The 26,459-nt window shown below is 36.9% G+C and overlaps 1 protein-coding gene across 2 annotated transcripts; it reads right to left on the bottom strand.

Moving 5' to 3' along the window:
- Positions 1 to 3,318: 3,318 nt before the first annotated feature.
- Positions 3,319 to 26,193, bottom strand: pex16 (peroxisomal biogenesis factor 16). Of its 2 annotated transcripts, XM_079825897.1 has the most exons (12): positions 25,957 to 26,187; positions 25,278 to 25,313; positions 25,083 to 25,159; positions 16,918 to 17,051; positions 16,400 to 16,500; positions 10,664 to 10,744; positions 10,395 to 10,544; positions 7,883 to 7,955; positions 7,688 to 7,807; positions 4,902 to 4,966; positions 4,708 to 4,803; positions 3,319 to 3,805 (listed from the first exon to the last, which is right to left on the bottom strand). In XM_079825897.1, exons 1-11 carry the CDS (start codon positions 26,081 to 26,083, stop codon positions 4,745 to 4,747), a joined length of 1,023 nt encoding a protein of 340 aa, XP_079682023.1. In that variant the 5' UTR covers positions 26,084 to 26,187; the 3' UTR covers positions 3,319 to 3,805; positions 4,708 to 4,744. The 2 variants fall into 2 exon arrangements, with proteins under 2 accessions (XP_079682023.1, XP_079682022.1); XM_079825896.1 differs by lacking the exon at positions 3,319 to 3,805 and having other exon boundaries at positions 3,971 to 4,803; positions 25,957 to 26,193.
- Between the last annotated feature and the right edge of the window lie 266 nt (positions 26,194 to 26,459).

Here is a 26,459-nt window from a genome sequence, read left to right as displayed (position 1 = left end):
GTTACTTGAGTTACGTAAACAGATTACTTTTCAAGTAACTAGTAAAGTAACGCATTACTTTTAAAAGTTACAACAAAATATCTGAGTTACTTTTTCACATTTATTTGACTGACAGCTCTCCTGTCCTCATGTTGAGAAAAATCGAGAGTAAGTGCAGAGGTGTTGTGTGTAAACGTGTTATTGTAGTTCTAGACTAAATGTGAGCATTTATTCATCTCACTTGCACAATAAAGATTCAGTACTCCTCGAAATGAATAAAATCAGTCAAATGCAAAATCAGAATACTATGCAAACCTCCAATAATTAAATGTTAAATAAAACAAAAAATGTTATGCATTTAATCTACCTTTATTGACCAATGTCTTGCTGTTAACCTTCGTTGATTCAGTTAAACCATAAGCAAAAATTACTTTATATTTTTTGTTTTTATTGGTAAAACGTTTTTCACCTGCGTCCTATTCTTCCATTATCCAGAATGGCAGCACAGTTGAAAGGTTTGCTTGAGCTGCCCCCTTTACTGTACATGCGTGAATTTGCATTTTTACCCCAGACTGAGGCTTATTATTTAAATTTTGGTGTGAAGAGGTCTTTACATTTGCACAAAAATATAACTTTTTTGTTATTAAAAAAAATAAAAAATAAAACAAGTCCAGCCCATGTGAGAAAACGCAATGCAAAAGTAACGTAAAGCATTACATTTCTTAAAAAGTAACTAAGTAACTCAATTAGTAAATTTTTAAGGGAATAACGCAATATTGTAATGCATTACTTTTCAAAGTAACTTTTCCCTTGTGAAAGTAGTCACATTTTGCTGCCTTATGTTAAACTAACAAAATTACCTTTTTTCACATCAACCTACAAGTCATACACTTATGGTATACTTATGGTGGCATGCAGCATAAGCACCTTTCTGTCTCTTTTTGCATATGATACGACAAGCTTTGCAAGTTTGCATACCTGCATTTGGTGTTTTTTTTAGTTTTTTTTGCCATTCTTCTCCTCAGATCCGCTCAAGATCAGTCAGGTTGGATGGGGACTGTCAGTGGACTGCCATTTTTAGGTTCCTCCTGAGATGTTCGATTGGGTTCAAGTCCGGTCTCTGGCTGGGCCACTCAAGGACATTCACAGAGTTGTTGATAAGCCACTCTTGCATAGCTTCTACATTTCCCCGTCCCTGCCAATGTTGGGGTAACGCATTACAAGTAACTTGAGTTACGTAATCAGATTACTTTTTCAAGTAACTGTAAAGTAACACATTACTTTTAACTTAAATTTATAACAAAATATCTGAGTTATTTTTTCAAATAAGTAACAAAAGTAACTTTATTTTCCCATTTATTAACTGAACGCTCTCTTGTCCCAATGTTGTGAAAAATCCTATGTGCAGAGGCTTTGTGTGTAAACATGAATAAATGTGAGCATGCATTTACTCATCTCACTTTCACAAAAAGGATTCAGTATTCCTCAAAATGAATAAAATCAGGCAAATGCAAAATCAGAATACTATGCAAACCTCCAATAATTAAATAAAACAAACAGTTGAATGCATTTAATCTCACTTTATAGACCAACGTCTTGCTGCTGACTATGTTTCAGTTAATCCAAGCAAAATACTATATATTTTTTAAATTGTGAAGTGAGTGTTAAACTTTTTTCTTCTGCGTCCGTCATCCAGAATGGCAGCACAAGTGAAAGGTTTGTTTGAGCACATGTGAATTTGCATTTCCTTCAGCTTTTTATTTCAATTTTGGTGTGAAAGGGTCTTTACACTTGCCCAAAAATTGAACTTTTTTGTTAAATAAAAAAACTAAAAAAACCCACTTGAAAAACAATTACGCAAAAGTAACGCAGTGCATTACTTTTCTTAAAAAATAACTAAGTATCGCAATACGATACTTAGTTACTTTTTAAGGGAGTAACACAATATTGTAATGCATTACTTTTCAAAGTAACTATCCCCAACACTGGTCCCTGCGGCTGAAAAACACCCCCACAGCATGATGCTGCTCCACCACCACACTTTACTGCTGGGATGGTAATGTGCGGGAGATGAGCAGTGGTTTCCTCCATACATGACGCTTGGAACTGAGGTTCATCAGACCAGAGAATCTTGTTTCTCACATTCTGAGAGAGTCCCTAAGGTGCATTTTTGCAAATTAAAAGTGGGTTTGTTCATGTGTCTTCACTGAGGAGAGGCTTGAGTCTGGCCATACTGCCATAAAGCCCAGACCGGTGGAGTGTTGCAGTGATGTTTGTCTGCATATATGACCATAGAGCTAACTAGAGTGACCATCAGCTTCTTGGTCACCCCTCTTACCAAAGCCCTTCTCTATTGATTGCTCAGTTTGGCCAGGAGGTCAGAAAGAGTCCAAACTTGTTCCAAACTTCTTTCATTAAGGATGTTTCTGTGAATCTCCAATGCAATGTTTTGGTTCCACTTTATTTTAAGGTGACGTAGTTACATTGTACTTCTTTAAGTACTGAGTAATATTAATTAACTTACACTCTAAAAAAAAGGTTCTATATGGCACCAAAATGTTTTTTGGCTCGTAATCATAGGGGAACCTTTTTAGTGCTATATAGAACCAATTTTGGTGCTTCAGCGGTTCTTTGACTAAGGTGCTATATAGCACCTCTGAAGAACCACTGAAGCACCAAAATTGGTGCTCTATAGCACTAAAAAAGGTTCCCTTATGATTACGAGCCAAGAACCATTTTTGGTGCCATATAGAACCTTTTTTTTTAGAGTGCACTTAAATATTAATGTACTTACTATAGAGTTATGGTTAGGTTTGGTTTAGTTTTTTTTTGTAGTCTTCCCCATATATGTGTCTTCTTGACACAATCCTGTCTCCGAGCTCTAAAGGCAGTTCTTTTGGCTTGGTTTTTGCTCGGGACATTTTATTGAGAGGTGTGAGTCTTTGCAAATCATACCCATTCAATTGAATTTGCACAGATTAACTCCACTCGAAGTGTAATAACATCTACAAGCGAAATTGGAATGCTAAATTTCGAGTGTCCCAGAAAATGGTACAAATACTTATGCAAAGAAATAATTTTAATACATTTATAAAGTTTTTTTTGCTTTGTCATTATGGTGTGTGAATGTAGATTGTTATGGAAAAAAGTCATTTAAATCAGTTTAGCATAAGTCTGCAACATAACAAAATGTGAAAAAAGGCACATTCACAAGGCACTATATATACCGACAAGCCTGTGTGTTACTTTACATGTATTAATTTGCGTCAATAAAATAATTTATAGGGAACACAACAAAAGCAAATGCATTTGATCAGGAAATCAATTCTAGGCGTGATTAATGAACTCTATAAAGGTTTAATTGTTTTTAAATTGATTTAGATATTGATCCCTTCCCAACATGGAAGGTAATTTGCTGGTGGTGAAAAGGCTTTACAATTTGATATACTAATTGCAGTATACAGTGGTTAGACAGGATACATGACTATGTTATGTGCAGTCTTACAAAACCACCAGTGGATCAGGAAAGTCCCAAAATATACACACACAGCACGAAGTTAAAAGAGTGAAAGAGATAGATAAATTGCAATGGGGAGCTAGTGAGTATCTAGGGGCACAATTCAAGAGAGATGTCTTTTTTAACCCCACAGGGATGTATAATGGATAGCTTGGCTGTTCCTGAATCTGAGGTCCACGAGGACATTTTTTTGCCTTCCCTCCGGAAGCAGTTTATCATCTTCAGCATTGCTGATACTGTAGTTCAGGGATTTTTTTCATGAGCGTACACACTACAGCACAGTGAGGGGGTTGCTGGGACTCCATGAATCTGTAGGACATACATCACATTTATGTTTAATTCAAACATTGATTTGAAAAGCTGAACGAAAACACTGTGAGATCAGACTTTGAGTTATGGTTCATATGTGTAGAGTAGCTCTTAGCAGCATAATAAATTCTGCTCTCTGATGGAAAACACTTGAGGCATGAGGGCTCTTATTATTTAAAGATTTATTAAATGCATGGAAGTATATACAAAACCAATTATCCAATTTCACACTTTAAGCATTTCAAAACAGTCATGCTTTTCATTTTTCCTCCAGGTCTTTCAATCAAAATAATGATGGCCTTTCAAACCGAGACTCGATTGAGTTTATTTCACACAGTGAAAAAAACACGCTCATAATGTTGGTTTAGGTACCAACGTCTCATTGGCGTTGTGTGAAACAACAGGAGACCTTTATCATTGATGGAATATTCCATTTAATGAGCAACGATTAAAAGTATCAGATTTAGCTTCATCCCATCCATGCCACAAAACTCTTGAGGATGAACCAGAAGACTGTCTAATTCACTTCATTTCAGCCAGTCAATTACTGTGTTCAATAAAACCCTAGAAATAAACATCTAAATTAAAAGGAAGGCATTCATGTTGATTTACAGATTACGGGATACGAGAGCTTGAAGTTTGGCCAAAATTCATTTGACAGCAGATGTTTACAAGTGCAAAAAACGTGGTGGAAAAAGGCTCAGATGCATAAAATGATGTGAAAGCTAAAAGAGATCAGAAAAACAGCAATCGGAAAATCACTATCCAGATATATATTCTCAGAGAGCAGCAGTGCGTCTGCAAAACTCCTCAATAAAAGTGGTAATGTTCTGGCACAGGTGTGATTTGAGTCCATGTGTCACTGTAGCATCCTCTAAATGGCTTCCTCTCATTCTACTAACATTTTGGCGGCGCAGACCTCAAAGATTCACTTCGACATCAGCCCCAGTTATAAAAGTAGATCTTCTGCCAAATGGGCAAGTACTCCATCAGTGGACCTGAGAGGACAGGAAAAGAAATCCAGTCAGCACATATCTCGGAGCTTTTTTAAAGCTTTTAGTGTGACAGCATTGGGCGAGATGGATACACCACTTACGCGCAACCAAACCAACTCCGGGAACGTAATCTGCCAAGAAGCGAAGGAGGAAGAGAATCTTCGTCCTGTGAGTGTAAAAGAGACATTAGATCTGGGAACAAAAAGCCCCATTATGCAATAAAAGTGTGCGTTGTGAAATCTAGATAGATCACTTGTAAAAATTCATTTTTAATTTATGTTTTCTGGAGAAAAAAAATGCATGTGCAAAGCTGGCTGTCATGGTGAACAAAACGGCGTGACGTCATTTTGAACAAAATCAGCCTCGGAAGTTCGAAACAGCTTGCCGAAGTAAACTTTCTGGGAAAGTTCACTGGCTGATAAACACCTTCAAACTATCATCGATCCATGGCTGGACTGCTTTATAGTAGAAATTAAAGTTGTAAATCTAACTGAAAGCTACAATTACACTGTTTTTCATGTTTAATACTGTAAAGCTGCTTGTTATAAAGCAGTCTATTGTATAAAGTGACATGACATGACTGGAGTGCTGAACTGCAGAGCTGGTGCATATCCACCTCAACATGATCAGATGCTTACTTAACTGCTGTTTTCTCACCGCTGTCATTTTTGTTGTGTGTTTATTTTTTTATTGAGAGGAAAGTGCGCAGCTAAATCTCAGCTCTCAGCAGCGTGTCTGGCTTCGGGATGTTTTCAAACAGTATATCGCTGCAAAGTTATCACATGCAAACTTATATTTAACCCCAAGCAAAGAACAAAAACTTTGCGGTTAGTATATCAGGCCTTCATCGGTTGCTAGGGTGTTCCGAGTGGTTGCTAAGCCTATATCTAGAGATGCACCAATCGGCCAGGGACCAGAATCAAGCCATTTTTCCACATGATTGGCACGGACCGGTTCGCTCCAGTTTAATAGTGCATGTATTGCACATCATTTTAGCTAATCCTGCAGGTTTTGCGCTCACACCACTGATCTATATAAGTGGAGTGCACATACAAATGCCTCTCAAACAGCTTGTGAGTTGCAAGTACCAAAATGAGTGGCTTACTGTGCTTAAATGGTCAAATACACACAAAATTATATCAAAATGCAATTCTTGGGGAGTATTCAGTTAAACAGTCAGTTTTGGTATGTAAATAGTTGAGAAAGATAACGCATGTTGTGTAACAGTACACTGCAGGGCCGTATCCACCATAGACATGTCCCGGACAAGTCCCCCCCCAATAATTAGACATGGCCAAATTGTCCCCCCAAATATTTGAAATTCTTGCCCTGCTCTCCTGCACCATTACCCAGTGCTCTGTATGTTAGGAAGACAAAAAGGTTCAAAAGTTACATTTTTAGTCTGGTCTGCCTCAGCAGTCTAACGGCGCTCGTCAATGTCAAAATGATTGAGATGGCCAATCAAATCAAAGTAGGCGGGGTTTAAGTTCTCTTTTGGCTCGTTCACAGTCTTCACACAGACTCTATGTATTTATTCACTAACGCGAAGAATCTTGGGACTAATAATATATTTGACGCGAATTAATGCAAATAATATTTGCAAATAGTCCCAAAATGATTATTTCCCAACTAGAAATAGACCTAGCATTTTGTTCACTGTTCTATTTCTTTATGCTTTATACATTTTTTTTTTTTTAATTGCCCCAAAGTTCAAGACATGGTTACGGCCCTGGTACACTGGATCCGTTCATACGCTCTTAAAGTGACAGTAATCTAATATTCCGGCTTCGGCATGTCATGTTAATCAAAGAACAAAAGACAATAAATAACTCTTGACTGAATAACTTTTGTAAGTAATTGTAAGCATTAATCTGTATTTTTTGTCATTTCTGTAGTATTTATTACCTGGATATACTGTATACCCACCTGAAAAAACTTAAAGCTGTTTATTTCATATCTTATTTTATTGCATTTATTTGTGCTGTTGTTTGAATTTGTTGTACTTGTTCTTATTTTTTTGTCTTTTTACTTGCTTTTTATGAAAATACAATTTTTGCATTGAAGAAAAGTCGATTTTTGGACCACACTTTATATTAAGTGTCCTTAACTATGTACTAACATTGAAATTAATAATTTTGATACAATTGTATTATTGTATATATATATATATATATATATATATATATATATATATATATATATATATATAATTGACTTATTGTATATGTTTTTACATTGTACTTATAATTTAAAAATACCTGCATTTAATTACACCTGTAATTACTTTCTGTAATTACATATATAACACCACTATTGACCCTTCCCTTAAACCTCAACCCACCCTTAAACCGACCCATACCAACAAACCTGTCCCTAACCTTACCAGTATCCCACCTCAATAGCAGAAAAAGTGTTTAGCAATACAATATGAACACAATAAGTATATTGTACTTTTTGATGTAAATACATAGTAGTTAAGGACACTTAATATAAAGTGGGACCGATTTTTGTTTGTATATGCTGTCAATCATAGTTCTTAGAAAGAATATTGGATATCGGCAGGTCACGTTTACAAAAAAAAAATAATAATAATTCTGAATTGGCTAAGAAAATTGCAATCAGTGCATCTCTACCTATATCAGATTTTATTTTACCAATTGAATTGCCTGACAAGTGAAAATATTAGCTCATTGCTTAAAAAAGCAGCACCTCCTCTAAAACACTGCACAATTTGAGGTATCATTCATGTTCGTAGCACAAATTGTGCATGCTGAGTTTCTCACCAAGATTAATACTCCAGCTTATGGATTTGAACGAAACACTACCAGAAGCACATCACATGAGAAGACTGCACAAATATATTGGGTGCTATAAAGGAGACACTGACTCAGAGTATCGGTCATAGAAGGGGGAGCGGAGCAGGTAGTAGAGGAGAAGGAATGCCCGTCTCCTCATCTCAGCGCGCTCTCTGCGGTTCAGCGCCTTGGTGTCACTCAACAAACTGAAACTGGACAGAAAACAGCATCAGATTGAACTTCTTTAAATATTTACTGGCAGACTGAGAAACTTAAGCACTCTGTACCTGGTTATCTCTAAGAGACCAGAGATGATCCAAGGCTTCCAGGAACGTTTTCCGCAAATCCCAAGACTGGTCACTTACAAATGTTAAGGATGATGGTAGAAATTAAATTCATGAAATCAAAATTCTGATTTTGACAATTCTTGTTTTTTTTATGAAATATTACAGTATTACAAAGTTCCCACACCTTGGTTAAGTTCAAATTCATGGACCTTTCAAGGACTTTCCAGGTCCAATACCTTCAAATTCATCATTCAAATATCTTGAAACTTGCATTGTCCAGGCATCACGTTTCAGTGGTTTCAGCCTATTTTTTGCAATGTTTCACACATCTGTGAAACGTTGAGGTACCATTGTAGTAGTTTTGTGCGCGCGTGAACGTCATGGCAACGTACAACACAAAGTATCTCACACAGGAAACACTTTACGTAACGCGTCAATCCATGTAACTAGCGTAAATCAAGCAAGCTAGTATGCATAGGCCACGAAGTGTAACACATAATAACACATTAGCGGACCTGAGGGAATAAAGTGACATTTTTTCCAGAAAACTTCTTGCACAAAATAAATTCAAGCACTTTCAAGGACCTGTATCTATGTATGTTTATTTTCAAAAACAGTCCAGGGCCTTGTTTTTTTTTTTTTTTTCAGATTAACAAACTTTCAAGGACTTCAAGAACCCGTGGGAACCCTGTTATTAAATGATTTATCCGTGCACATTATTTTTTTAAATTTCATGTGCTCTTCGTAATCTTTAATAAAAATATCTTCCCCATCTCTTCTCCTCTCTGATGACATGTTTAGTGGTGCAAGGGTGGGACAACTTGTCAATCACATGAAATCGACCAATAGCAAACCACAACCATCCAATCAATTCCATATGGACAAGTCCTGCACTACATTTTTTCTTCTGCGAGAAGCCGTTTCACTCGAATACACGTCACAGTAGGGAAAGAAAAGACTATCGCAACTTTCGTTTCATGCCGACTTGTTTATTTTGTTTAAACATGCTGTAAAGATAATGTGTCGGTCTAGTGTTAATTTTGTCACCTATTTAAAATTTAGTCTTAGTCTTAGTCTTGTGCCAAATGTCCTTGTTAGTTTTAGTCATATTTAGTCATTCACATATCTTTTTTTGTTAGTCAAGTTTTATTCGACTAAAAGTCTCGTCATTTTAGTCTAGTTTTAGTCAAAAGACAACTCAATATATTGTGTGGCAAAATAAGTTACATAAAATAAATATAACCTGCATAATGTATGTGCCACAACACCATAGCTAACTGGTTGATTTACAGCGTTCCTAAAATCAGCATTAGCTTATGAGACGATGGGAAAAAATATCGATTTCGATCTTGATTCAGTATTTTCATATGTATATATAGTCTACTGTACATAAGGAAAAATGTTTGTCTTTTAGCAATTTTGTTTTACTTTTTTGGGGTTAGATTATATTTGCTTGCATTCTTTACTATTCACTATTATTAACATTTTAAAATTTCACAAATAATAAGCAGTTTTGATCTGCAATACTTTTTTTAGCAACTAGACTGCATGTACATTTATTAAAGAGCCATACAGGCACCAGTGGGTAATGGCATTACAAGTGAAGACTTGTATTTTTCCAGCCACAAAATGACTTCTCTTTGCATTGGAATTCTCCATTATAACCTTTATTACTACACTAATTATAATATAAATAATACAAATATTAGAAGAAAAATATTTTAAGTGGTCATTATTGGACCATACTTATTGCACAAATAGTATTTAGTACCAAAAGATCTGCTCAAAATATTCAATAAATATTATTGAACTAAAATATAAGCTATTTATGTGTATGAGACCTGTACATGAGCAACAGCGCGAACTCATTCAGAATATTTTGAACGGCTGAATATTCTATCTCATGATGAAAAAGTAGAGACGATTGAAGATGAAAATGAAGAGAGATTTTATCTTAGTTTTTATTTTATGCAAAACATTTTAGTCTCGTACTTTTTCGTCAACAATAATGCATGTTAATTTAGTCTTAGTCAGCGTTTTTGGACATTGGTGCAGTCTCGTCATCGTCATGGAAAAAAAGGTTGTCTCGTCTCGTCTGACGAAATTAACACTAATAATATAAGTGTAATATATATCTATATAAGTGGAGTGCACATAAAGCCGCCTCTCAAACAGCTTCTAAATACCAAAATGAGTGGCTTATTGTGCTTAAACGGTCAAATAAACACAAAATTATGTCAAAATGCCCGTCTTGGCGAGTATTCAGTTAAACAGTCAGTTTTGGAACATAAATAGTTGAGAAAGATATTGTGTAACAGTACACTGGATCCGTGCATAAGCTCTAAAAGTGACAGAAGTCTAATATTCCTGCTGCTGTCTGTCATGTTAATTAATAATCGGTCATGTTAAGTAGTAATCTTACAATAGCTAATTCTATTCGGCTATCCTGGGATAATATTACACTGATATTGTTGCGAAAATGGTCATAAAAGAGATTTAGAAGAAAGGATACAATGAACAAGCGGGCGTGCGATGTACAGGGACTCTGCGATGGTTTCCTGCAGACCCAGAAGAGTCGGGCTTGTGTGAAGCTCCTCTTCCTGATTCCTACTTGTTTTCATTTTCCGAGGGAGACCCCAAAGACGAGACTGTAATGATGGAGCTAGAAAAAAATGGAAACAATACCTTTCTATAAGAGCACAGAACTTTTTCATACACTGGAAAAGGATAAAGTGAAAAGGGAAACACAATTTAGAAGAGATTGCTAGTGCCAAGTCTTACTGCTTCCCAGTGGTCGGACCACTCTTCCTGAACGCTGCCCCACGAAAGAAGTGTCCTCATCATCTTCTTCTGTATTGTTCTCTGTGTAGGGAGATCAATGTATGAGCGGTGTGCAGGAAATCACTTTACGACATAGAGAGCCCACAGGACACTGACTGCAGGAACAGACACTTCCCTTTGAGTCTCCCGGTGTTAGGTTCAAGGGCAAACTGCAGTAACTCAATGGGCTCTTACTCAGCCCTACATAATGACAGCCCTACACAATGACAGTTTATCTGCACAGGCCATACACTGCTCTTATTGTCTCACACGCTGTTTGTTTATTGTCATCGGTGGGAGTGTTTTTGTACGTATTGTTGTGCGTTAATTGTTTGTTATGACTGTGCTAAATGCCCTGCATGGCGGCTTCCAGAGACACTTCAATTGGTTTCACTTCCTGTCATGCAGTGGAAAAATAACAATAAATTAACTCTGACTTTTGAGTTTGAAACCTCTGTGTTAGTATATATAGATTTTTTGCAGTTGGCTCACTTTTATTCACATGTATGCATTTTATATTTTCAGAATGTGATATTTGATAACTGGATAACACTGATTATCTCTTCATCACGGCACCTGTTAGTGGGTAGGATATATTAGGCAGCAAGTGAACATTTTGTCCACAAAGTTGATGAATGGGCAAGCGTAAGGATTTGAGCAAGTTTGACAAGGGCCAAAATGTGATGGCTAGACGACTGGGTCAGAGCATCTCCAAAACTGCAGCTCTTGTCGGGTGTTCCCAGTCTGCAGTGGTCAGTATCTCTTTAGAAAGTGGTCCAAGGTAGGAACAGTGGTGAAGCGGAGACAGGGAGTCAAGGGAGTCAACGGAGTCCAAGGCTCATTGATGCACGTGGGGAGCAAAGGCCGGCCCGTGTGGTCCGATCAAACAGACGAGCTACTGTAGCTCAGATTGCTCAAGAAGTTAATGCTGGTTCTGATAGAAAGGTGTCAGAATACACAGTGCATCGCAGTTTGTTGTGTATGGGACTGCATAGCAGCAGACCAGTGAGGGTGCCCATGCTGACCCCTGTCCACCACCGAAAGCAGCAGCAGTGGGCACGTGAGCATCAGAACTGGACGAAGGTGGCCTGGTCTGATGAATCACGTTTTCCTTTACATCACATGGATGGCCGAGGTGTGTGTGCAATGTTTGCCTGGGGAACACATGGCGCCAGGATGCACTATGGGAAGAAGGCAAGCCAGCAGAGGCAGTGTGATGCTTTGGGCAATGTTCTGCTGGGAAACCTTGGGTCCTGCCATCCATGTGGATGTTACTTTGACACGTACCACCAATCTAAGCGTTGTTGCAGACCATGAACACCCTTTCATGGAAACGGTATTCCCTGGTGGCTGTGGCAGATAATGCGCCCTGCCACAAAGCAAAAATGGTTCAGGAATGGTTTGAGGATTACAACAACGAGTTTGAGGTGTTGACTTGGTCTCCAAATCCCCCAGATCTCAATCCAATCGAGCATTAAAAGGATCTGCTGCTAACATCTTGGTACCAGACACCACAGCACACCTTCAGGGGTCTAGTGGAGTCCATACCTTGACGGATCAGGGCTGTTTTGGCAGCAAAAGGGGGACCAAAACAATATTAGGAAGGTGGAAGAAGTCATAATGTTATGCCTGATTGGTGCCTGGTCGGTGTGTGCGTGTATATATATTATTTATATATTATTATATATATATATATATATATATATATATATATATATATATATATATATATATATATATATATATATATATATATATATATATATATATATATATATATATATATATATATATATATATATATATATATATATATATATATATATATAAAATAGGGGAGTTACTGTACACAAAACTGACAACTCTTACAAAAAAAACCTTGGTTTTGAAGTCACGGTTCGGTACGGGTTCGGTACAGCAGTTTTACAAAATTGCTTTTTATTTATTTTTATTAAACAGTGGTTAACTGAAAAAAAAAAAAAAAAAAACCCTGTCCTTAAATTAATTAAATTATAACTAAAAGTTAATTGAAGATATTGCTGTAAACTATATAGGGAGCCCTTACTTGCACATTACTATTAAAGGTTAACAACAGAGCACAAACTATTAGACTAAATTCAGTTGCTATTTATTTTTAGGTATAATCAACACTCAAATAACACATGTAAACTTCACATTAGGCAGTTTTTGCAATAACTTCTAAATCTAATTATAAAATAGTGTTTTTTCTCCAATTCGTTGTGGAAATATAATCATTTATACACAGCGTCTTTCATTTTCATGACAGGTTTATTTAAACGTACATGAAATAATCAAGACATCACTAAAAGGTTCAGTAGAATAATATATAGGCTAATATAGTGCAAATATTTAGTGAAAGAGTTGATTTCTCTATAGTGAATAAAATTCTGTGGACACTGAATGACTGCCTGAGGTAAATGTGAAGCTACATGACATTGTTTAGTTTACAAGCAGTTATATTGAGGTCTTTCCGCTGTTGAAACACTGACTGAGCGATTACACCACATTTGATACGTGACAGTAAGTTGTAATGGATCCTCAACATACCTTCAGATGTTCATTCATGTTTATTCTTTAGGAAGAGATGATTGATCGCGCTCACAGATAGGGATGAAACGGTATGGAAATTTAACATCACGATTATAGTGACCCAAATTATCACGGTTTTCAATATTATCACGGTTTTGTTCAAATGAGATGAAAGTGTTCAAAAACAACAGATGCACACACTTAAAACATTTCAACAAGTTTTATATTTGAAAATCAACAAACCACAAATAAATCAAGCAGCTCTTTGCACTTTTTAAAGCTAGATTCTATTCTGTGGGATTTCCTTCCTTATAATGGCCGTCGTCAATAGCAACGCATAACGCATAAATAATAATAATTTGTCGTAAATATAATCTCTAATATTATCTCTGTAAATATATTCTCAAGCAATATTCTCATCAGTGTTCAGCAATGATGCATTTATATCTAGCATATTTTGTGTAAGAGCCCAAACAGTATCCTAGTGAAATAATGCATATCCATAATCCCATATGATTTGACAGTTTATTTTATTAAATATCAAAAAGGCGTGCATCATACCAGACAGCTAGATGATCACTTTACAGTCAGTTTTATGACTGTCATTCTCATTAAATGCTATTGAAGTCAGAAACATGTATAACGTTACCAATGTTGTAAGTAACTTTAGAGACGGTCCCTAAATTCGCCAACGTCAAGCCGACTTTATGCCAGTCATATCAAATGCGCTGTGGTTCTGCTGTGTTTGTTTGAAACCATTTACGCTGCTGAAATAGAACAAAAACAGTCAACCACTGTATGATGAGTGAATCTCCTGCGTACATCTCACGTTTATCTCCGCTTTGAGTGCAGATTTGAGCGAGTGAGAGTCGCTCTTAACTAGGGATGCGCGGTATACCAGTACTGGAAAAATACCGGTATATATTTTATTTCAAACGGTACGATATCATGATTTTGCTCATTTCGGTATATGCTGCTGTTCCGAAGTACACCGCTAGGTGGCAGCGCGCTACCCAAACTGACGTGAAACCGGCAAATGTGGCAACAGAACAAGATGAATACAGCAGTTGAATCTCACTCAACACGCACAAAACTCATTAAAAAAAGACAGGAGTAGACGTGAAACTTGGAATTACTTTGCTTATAAAACTGCTGAAGAACCATCAAACCTTGCCAAGCATCGGTCACTTCATTCCTGACTTGTAAGACATTATGAGATCGACAGGTGAGTGCATAATTCTAACGATCTAATTTAGACATTTTTCTTTTAACACTGATTAACGCACATACATAAGATCGTATCGTTTAAATATAATGAAATCTCCAGCGTTCGTTTCAACCAGTGACGTTACTTTAGACGCATACTATTGCACTATTTACACCCGCGAAAGACATACCCAACTCTGTTTATGTGACTACTCACTAAAGATTGACATTTTTGACATAATTTTGTGTGTATTTGACTGAGGAAAAACAATTTAATTTGGAATGAGCGAGCTCTTAAGGCCTGTGTGTGTGTGTGTGTGTGTGTGTGTGTGTGTGTGTGTGTGTGTTTGTTGTTGGCATGAGCGCAAAGCTCATCCCATATGTATTACGAAATGCTATAAAATCGCTTGCATGTTCAAATTGGCGAGGTTTAAAAAGACGTGGGCAGTGATTTCCGTCAGCTGTCCCGCAACGGAAGCGAAAGTGTTGAATCTGAGCGCGCAGACTGCTTTTATAGTCCATGCATGATGTCTTTTGAAGCCAGAAGCAATTTGCTCATTTTGAGAGAATGGAGACGCGCAGTAATGCTGAAATTACTTACAAAAAAGTTTCCAAATGACTGATTAATGTGATAATCTTTGTTGATTAATTTAATAATAAACATTTGCGGTAATTTCCTGCTTCATAAACCCAAAACTTGCGAGAGTGAGTAAAATTATGCGCAATACCCGCATCAAAATTCAGACCCTGTATGGTATCGATTTAATATCGGTACTTCGGTATTAGATTGTGGTACCGTACTGAAGCCAAAATTGTGGTATCGAGCCATCCCTACTCTGAACAAAACTCCGGCTAATCTGAACGCCTCTGATTATGAGACATTGCATTCATAAACTCAATAGAAAAACGTGTGAGTGGTTATAATGCGCAACGCGATTATAACAGATGGCTTTTGAGAAGACTATAATAAGGTCAACCGCCAGAGTGGCTAGTGTGCAGCCGAAATAACGTTACACCCGCAAATGGCGGTTGTTAATGTCAAGCCCTGATAATTATCCCTTAAATGTCACCCTAGTCTTGTCTGAATTTGTTCGTTCGCTTCACGTTATTATTTCCCAGACGTAGTAAGTTTGGTATTGAGGTCAAAGTCCACTTGCCTTGCGTTTGTAGTTTTGAAGTGTTTCCCTTATTACAGCGACTTTCTTCTGGCATGTTCTGCAGACAGGGTGACCATCTTCGATTAAGTTTCCTTCAGGACTTTTGTAAAAGCCAAAATATGACCACGCCTCAGATTTGGTCCTTTTAGAAGTCTGAAAAATCTCCCGGCGCTGTCACTGCCTTCTGCCATTTCTTCTGAATCAAAAAACAGTGTTGTGCGGTGCGCAGCGCCAGACTGACGCTGACTGGACAAGATTTACAGCGAGTTTTCACAATCATGATAATCACACACGGTTTTAATGATAATTAAATTTTATACGATATTACTAACCGTCACTAAATTTTATCATGGTTTATCGTGAAACCGGTAATCGTTTCATCCCTATTGACAGATGATCGCGTTCACATGCGCGTCGCGCTGCCACTTGAACTGTGATCAGTCACGCCACATTAAAGAGCGTAAAAATGCCATTTAGCGTTTGAATTTCGTGATAAAATGGACTGAATACTTAATATGTTCGTGTGGGAACTCAGATTGAAGTGTGTTCCGCGCAAAACAAGCTGTTAAAGATTGCATTCGGAAACCGTACACACGTGCACCGAACCGAAAGCCCCGTACCGAAACGGTTCGCTCCATGTATATGTAGTATATATACATCTATTGATATATAAAAAAATATAAGACTACCGAAGGTTAAAGTTTCATACAAGGCTTTGTTGAGTCAAATGTTTGTCTTGAACTTTCTAGTTATTTTCGCAAACCTCTGTTCTTGTCCATCTCACCTTGACTACAGAGTTGAGAATCCCTGTCCAGAGGAATTAAAGGTGGTGATGTCTGGATGCCTGATTTATACCAGAAAAGCAGGAGACAGCGCAGAATCGCTCTGAAAACACAGAAGAGAATGCTAATTGGGGTGACAAAAATGAGGATACAGCAATAATTATCAGGTTACTGTAAGTGATCAATGAGAGCTACAGCAGAGGGATATTCATAAAATAACACCTTAAATATTTGTGTTTTGCGCCAAGCTATTGTATGGCTTCAGAAAACTTGGTGTAGGAGTCATAAGGACTATTTTAAAGATACTTTAATGACCATTTTTGAACTTGTTTGGAGTGCATGTCCCCATTCACTTCCAATGTATGGAAAAGAGCACCAAGGACATTCAGATAACCATTTTACATCCCACAGAAAAGAGAAAGTCATACATGAAATTACATGATGGTGCATAAACTATGAAGATATGTCCTTTTGGTGAACAACTCCTTTAAGCATACTACCTCTGAAACAGGGTCCTTACTTGGCAATCTGAATAAGAGCAATAACAAGCCAACGTCCAGCCTCCCCCCACAGCTTGGCGGCTCCCATCTCAGTAAAAACCTCCACATACTCCAGTACTGACAACCAGGTTAACAGCTTCTGTTGAGAAAGAGACTACACACACACACACACACACACACACACACACACACACACACACACACACACACACACACACACACACACACACACGCATAAGATCAGGATAAAATGCAGATAAATGTTTAGTATTTCTCCGTTCAATTTGGTCCAAAGGGAAAGAGGTTAGTCGTACTGCAGTCTAAGTCTTTGTGCTTAATTATTAAAATTCATCCTCTTTAATATTGTGGTTTAATCCATTTTAGATTAAAGTGATAGTTCACCCAAAAATGAAAATTCTGTCATTAATTACTCACCCTCATGTCATTCCAAACCCATAAGACTTTCATCCATCGAAAAACAAATGAAGATCTTTTTAACAAAATCTTGAGAGATTTCTATTCCTCCACTGAAAATCTGTTCACCCAAAACTCTTGACGCTTCAAAACATTCATTGTAAAACTGAATTAAATTGAGCAGTTTAATCCAAGTCTTCTGAAGAGACACGAATCACCTGATCACTAAATATATATGTACACATTTGATTTAGTATGTTTGTTTTTCAGCAAACTCAAATTTGGTAAACAGGAGCTCAAGCATGCATGCTGATGCTCGAGAACCAATGAGGTTTGTTCTCGTATGCCACACAAATACAGTTGAGCTTTCGATACCATTTTTGAGTCTTCTATGCATGTTTGCTTATCAATGTTTTTGTGAGAATAAAAGCCTAAATTAAATGTATTCATCATGTAAGGGAAAATGGATATCCAGTTGGTTCTTATCGCAGAATGAACCCTGACAGGGAGATCTTGACATTGAAGCGAAGCGTTGCCACATAAGTAAATAATTAGCCATGAAATATTGATCTGAGTCAAAATATTTTGTCCGCGCTTTCCACAGAGAAAGTAGTTGCTAGCAAGCGGCAAGTTCAAACTAGCCAGAGATTTAAAGGTGCATTGTGTACATTTTAGCGGCATCTAGTGGTGAGGTTGTGAATTGCAATCGCCCACCGCTAACCCCTCCCTGTCGAAGCACATGTGGCCGAAGCTACGGTGGCCGACACAGGACAAAAAATGTCATCGTCGGAGAGAGTGACTAGCGCTCTGTAGAGAAGTTTGTCCATTTAGGGCTACTGTAGAAACATGATGGCGCAAAATGGAGATTTCACTGTAAGGGGACCCGCGGTGTACGCAGATAGAAATGGCTCATTCCAAAATAATAAAAACATAACGGTTCATTATGTAAGGTCTTTATACACAACTCAAAACATAGTTTTGTATATTATATTACATTTCTGTTAATAGATCCCAGTGTTGTAGTCGAGTCACCAACTGTCGAGTCCGAGTCGAGTCTCGAGTCCCAGTGTTCCGAGTCCGAGTCACCAAAGAAGAGTCCGAGTCGAGTCCAAGTCGAGTCACCATTACCTGAGTTCGAGTCCGAGTCGAGTCCCGTGTTCGAGAATACAGAAAAAATACAGAAGAAAAATGTAATATTGTGATATATTATTACAATTTACAATATTTGGTTTTCAATTTATTATACTTTAAATTATCATTTATTTATGTGATGCAAAGCCGAATTTTCAGGATCATTACTCCAGTCTTCAGTGTCACATGATCCTTCAGAAATCATTCTAATATTCTGATTTATTAAGAGTGTTGGAAACAGTTTTGCTGCTTAATATTTTTTCATAACCTGTGATACTTTTTTAGGATACTTTGATAAATAAAAAGTAAAAAAAAAAAAAAGAAGCAAATGTTTTAAAAATAGAAATCTTTTGTAACAACAATATACACTACTGGTCAGTAATTTGGGGTCAGTCATTTTTTTTCTTTCTTTTTTTGAAATAAATCAATAATTTTATTCAGCAAGGATGTGTTAAATTGATAAAAAGTGATAGTAAAGGAGATTTATATTATTTGAAAATATGTTTTTATTTTGAATAAATGCAGTTCTTTTGAACCTTTTATTCATCAAATATATTAAAGAGCACCTATCATGGAATTTTGAAATGTACCTTTCATGTAGTGTGTAACATAGATCTAAGTGAACAAAAACATCCTGCAAAGTTTGAAATATGACAGTGCACCGTATATATAGTTATTTTCTTTCAAAAGTAAGAGTCGACTCTGAGTCATTTTTAAGAATCGTTAGAAGACCGAAGCTTTTTCTCTGACTAGATGACGTCAACTTGTCAAGTTATTTGAATACGATACGCCCACTTATTGCGCTCCAAGACGCCAGTGAAAACTAGAAAACATCATGGCCACGAGACGCTGTGTTCTGAAGAGCGACTCAAAAGCAAACTTTTTTCATCTGCCCAAGGATGAGCATTTGAAGACTAAGTGGCTTGAAGACAAACCATACATTGTCGCGATTGTGTGTTTATTTAATCGTCAAATGTCTCTATTTGCATGTTTCGCGATCTCAGGAAGCTTTTATTATGGACTTCTATTATGGCACATGGTTCTTCTTCGTCTGTCTGTACATGGACTACATGTGCACAGAGCGCCCTCTGGCTGCCAGGATGAATTGAAAACAACACATAAGAGACTCAATCGCTCATGATTAGGCTATATCTGCGCATTTTGAGGAAGTATTGAATAAAAAATACTCCTGTTTAGAAATTTGACACAGACATATGAGAATCTATCAATATGTCTCCTCATCTGCACACTTTTGAACTAAAAGCCCTGAGGGATGTTGATTTGTCGCGAGTCTTCGTGAGGAGAATAGAGGAGTTTTTTTATGAATGAGATCAGCTGAGGCTCATATTCCAATCAAACGGTACCGACGCGGTTTTCATATTCATAACTCCTGACACATATTAACAAATTACTGTCACTATAAGACTTTGATGGGCGTTCAGTTTCCGAAAATATCTGCACAGACTATACCAATCACAACTGACTGGGTCATCGGACCAATCACCGCAGATTAGCGTCACGTAAAGGCGGGGTTTTGAAAAGTGAATCACTAAAGGAATCATTTGAGAATCGCTGTCTAAACAGGTAAAAATAAATGCATATTATAAGAAAACTAAAGTCTTTTTTGTCATTGCATGCATGCAAAACTGTTGTTTGGGACTTCTAAAACAATATTTGGAACATTTTAAATGCCATGATAGGTGCTCTTTAAGCAGCAGAACTGTTACCAACACTCATAATAAATCAGAATATTAGAATGATTTCTGAAGGATCATGTGACATTGTGACAAATTCTGCTTTGCATCACAGAAATAAATTATAATTTAAAGTATAATAAATTGAAAACCAAATATTTTAAATTGTAATAATATATCACAATTATACATTTTGTTTCTGTATTTTTGATCAAATAAATGCAGGCTTGATGAGCAGAAGAAATTTCTTTCAAAAACATTACAAATAGTAATGTGTCCAAACTTTTGGCCTGTAGTGTATGTCATGTCGGCAAATATATTTGAAAGGATTGTTTATTGCTGCTTCCATAGACACCATTGTGAATTTTACAAACTATAAATGTATTGTTTTGCTATAAATTATATGTATTTAAATATCTGAAATCTAAAATAAACATAAGCGGGATTAAGCTCCGAGCGCGTCCATCTTTGGCTCAGCGCCAGACATTGCAGAAAGCACAGTTTGAATCTGGTAGTTATTGTCACGTCACTGTACATTCGCTTCACTGTACATCGTCGACGTCTGATGCCAAATAGGCAGACATCGCCCAACCCTAGCTTCCTCTGTTTATCATATATGCATTAGGCAATAATAGTTTTTTTAAAGCTAATGTTAGCCAATGGAAAGCATTTTACTTACTTTTCTGGGTGCATCCGTGACAGATGTCTGTTAAAGTTTGAAGTTGTCCCAGTCTTTTCCTCAATTGTGCGATTACACACACAACATTTAGCGCTGCTCTCTTCAGCATTAGATGCAAAATCCGTGTAGGCGAACTTCACAACAAATGTCAACATTTAGCCCGCGAATAATGCACAAGAATGCGGCGTAAAGTGAGTGACGTCAGTCAGTGAGTGTGTTGTCAAGCAAGGAGAGCGAGCGGTAGCAGTGTCTGTGAGGGAAAAAATAGATCACGGCCGGTCTTGGGAGCCCGAAACAGGAAAAGTGTAACAACTTATATCAAATTTTGATAACCTATTTAGTCAGAAACAACGTAATTAATTTGATGAATGCCCAAGTGCGATTTTATATATGCTCGAGACTCGAGTCCAAGTACGAGTCATCAGTCCGCGAGTCCAAGTCGAGTCACGAGTCCAGAGAACGGAGTCTCGAGTCGGACTCGAGTCCGAGTCCAGGACTCGAGTACTCCATCACTGATAGATCCTCATAAATAATACACACTGCACCTTTAAGGGATACAGTCAGTACAGTCATACCACTTATTACATGTTATTTCACCACATAAATAATTATAAGGATAAGAAATATTGATCTGAGATTAAAGTTTTAAAATCGTACCTGATTATTATCTTATAATCCATAAAAAAAAAATGTCAACAGCTGATTTTTCTTATAAGAATGCCAAGATATGAGAATGTAACAAGTACATAACAGGAACAATAAAAAAATCATGACATATAACAAGAAAATATAAAATAGCCAGAGGGGGGAAATAAATAAATAAATAAATAGGTTAAACATTGAAATCAATGTTTGACTTTTCAAAGATTTTTTCGTTTTTTATGCCCATCAAAGACAAAACATGAATTATAGTCTACCAGGAAAATTGACCGTAGCAGGATCTTGGCCAAAAATTTGCATTTGTGAATAAAACATTTGCCAAGTATCATGAACAGATAAACAATGTACTGAATATGAGACTGAATTAGAATTTGGATAAAGAAAAATAATATTAAAGGTGTTAATACATATTCTGACATTCGTTTTTTCTGAGGCGCCTGCGTTTGTATGACATAAAAGAGAGCATGTCAGTCATAACGAATGACAACATTAACTAACTGTACACAAAATAATGATTTGAGTTTTAATATTTTATTAGCTCAAACGCAAAACTTCCACCTAGAAAACACGATCCTAGCAAACGCCGACTTCAGTTATCCGGATGAGCCGGTGTTAATTAATTTCAGGATTAACATACCGCTGGATGGCGCGATTGACCAATCAGAATCAAGTATTCCACAAAGCCATGCAATAAATAAAGTGAATGGGATAGGGTTAGGCTCTGAAGACTGAAGGATTAAACCACTCGATTCGTATGGATTTATTTTACAAATCTCTTTATGAACGTTTTGAAGTGTCACGAGTTTTGGGTTAATGACTTTCATTGGAAGGACAGAAATCTCTCAGATTTCATTGAAAATATCTTCTTTTTTTTTGAAGATGAACAAAGTCTTAAAGGTTTGGAATGACACGCGACACGAGTGAGTAGTTGATGATAAAATTTTCTTTTGTGAACTAACCCTTTAACCCACCCCTAAATGGAACAAAAGGAACTGTGGCTGGGCTCGTTACATGTATGTCTCTTCCTGTCTAAGCTGGTTCTTGGCTAGAATAAGCCAGAATGAGAATGAGGACTAGACGTTATGCCGTTTACTCTGGCTGGAGACTAGTTGGACTATCACAAACTCAATATAAAGTCAAACAGCCTCTGAGGAGGTCCATTAAGGTCACTGCTCAAATGCCCATGGCTGAAAACGCAAACTCATTCTTCTTGTCCCCGTGGCTGAGCTGCTCTGAAAGTAGCTGTCTTTAAATGTGTTTATTCCTGTGCACTGCCAAAGGAGCCCGCAAAGCCAAATATGTCTCTCAAGTACAAACATGAAGGAAAAAAAACAATGAAGGAGCTTTGTAGGCTGTGCTTGTTGAAAGGGGTCAGGCGTGTTTCACAAGCTGCCCATTTCAAAGCCATCTGCGGTGACACAAGGCTGTCATCAGTCGGGGCGAAAATGGTGATAACAACAAGTCTATTGCAGAACAGTGACAGAGTTGGGGCAAAAGACTGGGGAAATAAATTATTTGACGAAGTGCAGTCAAAGAAAGCAGTGAGCTGTAACTTTGAACAAATAAATCTTGCCACAACTTTGAATCTTCTCTTTTGAAGCAGACACAGACTGTGCTGTTTCACAATAGACAACTCTCATTCGTAGATATCTTTTTGGTGGTTGCCATGCCAACTGCACAAGCACATATCAGTCCCTTATGCAAGTGTGATGATTAAGAAGAGAGAGAAAGAGAAACTGCCTAAGAAGAGACATTTTATGAGAACTTTTAAATCGATAAAAGAGCTTGATGTACCATGAAAACATAATGTAACTGTCAGATAGGAGTGTCTGATATTGTTTTAACGATGTGGAAGCTGATGTGCAGAAGCAGAGGTGTGTGCGTTCATCTGAGCCTCATTGGTCTGTCATCGCTCGTCAATGTCAAAATATTCGAGAAAACCAATCCAATCAGAGTAGGCGGGCTTTATGTTCACACAGAATCTGCGAGGCTAAACGCAAATTTTAGCAGCACGACTCGATGTCAAGTGTGAGAAATGTAAGCTAAGACTCTGCTTCTTTAAGTCAGAAATGTTAAACAAAGACAAAAATATTCAGGCAAATGAATAGCCTACACTTTTGTCTAATTTCGCCAATTTGAATTGAAAATAGTCCAATGTGATTCATAATGTAATTAACAAACAAGAAATATTAACAAATCCGTTTTCTTCAGATTAGGCATAATATTAATAATGAATGTGTATATTGTAAATTAATATTATTCCATTTGTAGCCTTCAGTAAATAAATAAAAAAGCTCAGCTATTTCAGCCTGTATTGGGCATAAGATCGGTAATGAATGTGTTTATTTTGTGAATTAATTTAATAAACTTAAAACTTTAATAAACAGTAAATTAACGTGTCTAAGAAAAGTATTCATAAAACATATAAATATCAGTATGTTAATATGTTATTTTTTGACTTTTGACTTTTTGACTATGTTATTCAATTTGAACCCTAAAATACCATCACTGGGGGCTAAGCCCCCCTAAAATGAAAATCCTAGAACCGCCCCTGTTACAGCCTATAATTTCTCATTATTCTAACTTGTTGATTAAATGCAAACATTTGACGTGAAAAAGATGATGCATACATCTAGTAAGGTTAGAACAAAAAATGGCCCATTATGAAGGTCAAAATACCCCTCGAAATCAATTTAAGGTGGCAAAAAAAAAATCACCCCTTAATTAAAAAGTACATTTCAGTCCCTGCTGTGAACTAACTAGCGCACAGAACATTAAAAATATTAAAAGCTTTGTGAGTCAACTAACAGGCCCAAAAAAGTCAAGGTACCAGCACAAAAAAATAAAAACCATTAAGCAAAATATTGTCTAATTATCATGATAATTTTTTGTCAGTATCGCACACCCCTACTGTCAGAACTCAACTTAGTCTCCGGTTCAAAAAGAGCATTTAAAACTACACTAGGAAAAAACATTCTAATGTCAAAGAGCGGTTGAAGTTTACTTTTAGCAAGGCCGTTAATTTCAGTCTGACTAATTATTTGTGCAATGTCATACAAGGTGAATCTTTTACGCGTCAACGTGAGTGGACCATTCCATGTGCAAATGGGGCACTTTCTAAAATGGGTCATTGGATGCTAAATTCACTTTTATATGGTGTTTTTGCATTTAAATGTCTTTGCAATGTGTGGTCACAATCACCCTACAATGATATAAATCCATTCACTCCTTTTTTTTAATTCTCAAAAAGCCTAAACACACTCAATAATCAAGCCGTTTTCATTTTCCGAGCAATATGATGTCAGGACTGACGGACTGCCCCCTATTAGCATATTTCCGCCCTTCACGCCCCACGGAAGAGAGGGGTGGGGTGAGCAGTAGCTCATTATCATTTAAAAAGACATACACCGACACAGTAAGCTATTTTTGAGGAGGTAAAAACATTGTGAAATTCACCAAAGTATGTTACAGCCTTTACTTGAAGACCCTAACGAATCATACCAACTTGTGGAAAATGGACATCCGATGACCCCTTAAAGGCACAGCAACAAAAAAGGACCTTTTTTTTTCAGGTCAGAGAGGAGGTGGATTTAACGGAAATGCTTACCACAGGCAATGTCCGAGAGAGATTCTTCCTCAAGATACCATCATTCAGCAGCACTAGTAGGTTAGACGCGGAGTAGACTGCAAATCAAAGTGAGAAACACATAAAACACAACAGAATTTATTGAAGGGCATGCTCTTACATCATCATTAATACAACAATAAAACAAAAAGATTTATATAAAGCAGTGAATCCTACCCAACTCTGAGATTTCATGAGAGTCTGAGAAGCGTCCTGTAATGAAGAAAATACATTGAAGTCATAATTCTATGTGATCAAAAATTCACTTAAAACTTTCTAGAGCTATAATATAGAGGGTGGTTACTTTGAAGAAGTTCAAACATAAAAATATATATATATTTAAACGGATTTGCCTATTTAAACATTTTATTCAATTTTCATCCTCCAATGTCTGTTATTTCATAGTTTTTATGACTTTTATTCTACAATGTGGAACATAGTAGCTAATAATAAAGAATGAGTAGGTGTGTCCAGACATTTGACTAGTAAATACGTTATAAATTAAACGGTTAGTTCGCATGACAAGTCAAACGTTATGGTTTCTAACGTTATATTGTGGCATGACAAACTTAATCTAAACATATTCTGCATTTTTATATCTCATGTTAATTAGTCTACATGAAATAATTGTATTTATAGAAATGTGCACAAGGCATGAAAATTATACATTCGATGAATTATGTCATGTTTTTAACTAAAAACAAGTACCCAAATACAGAAGATAACAACACAATACAGACAACTGCAGAATAACGGAATAAACATGCATCTAGCTTCAGTCTTGCTCTTCACAATTGTACAAGACGTGAGAGAGAATGTTTACTTTCGCTTTGACAGACATCTACCAGTGTCTCACCTGCGATCAGGTAACTCAGCGCGCGCACGCCGCTCTCCAGATGAGACGCGGCCGAGGGATTTGTCCTTACATACTCCCGATATCGCTCATAAACACGACTTAATTTATCCATGTAGAGCACCGACATCACAATCAAAGCAATAAATTCTCAATCACATACAACACATCGCAGAAAACACACGGAGACTGACACTTCCGCAGATGCAGAGCCTTTTCCTTTGACGACACTTCCTGTTCGGCGAGAGCGCGCCCCATTTAAAGACGCAGTAACCTGTTTTAAACGCTATTTCGCGGATGCGTGTGTACGGCTGTATGAAGACATTTGTTCATGATACACAGACGTAAGTGTGTCTATATACTTTTAGAAAGTTAACATTGTCAGTGGAAGGTACACAAATGTCAGGAGATCTGAAAATAAGTGATTTGAATGAAATTTCCCATCATTACTTGTGCAGGTTGCCTGATCATTCTGGCTATTCAGGAAAAAGTCGTCATGAAATTTT

The sequence above is a fragment of the Gobio gobio genome (assembly GCF_949357685.1).
Source record: "Gobio gobio genome assembly, chromosome: 9".
In the NCBI taxonomy this organism is placed as follows: Eukaryota; Metazoa; Chordata; class Actinopteri; order Cypriniformes; family Gobionidae; genus Gobio; species Gobio gobio.
Note: the sequence above shows the minus strand (reverse complement) of the source record. Positions and strands in the feature narration are given on the sequence as shown.

Excerpts from the sequence above, each read along its gene's own strand:
- pex16 (XM_079825896.1), bottom strand. The coding sequence starts at position 26,083 with ATGTCGGTGCTCTACATGGATAAATTAAGTCGTGTTTATGAGCGATAT. Across the intron at positions 16,501-16,917 it reads GCTCTTATTCAGATTGCCAA|AGCGATTCTGCGCTGTCTCC; the intron begins GTAAGGACCCTG and ends CTGTGTTTTCAG. Across the intron at positions 4,804-4,901 it reads CGGAGTTGGTTTGGTTGCGC|GTCCACTGATGGAGTACTTG; the intron begins GTAAGTGGTGTA and ends CTGTCCTCTCAG.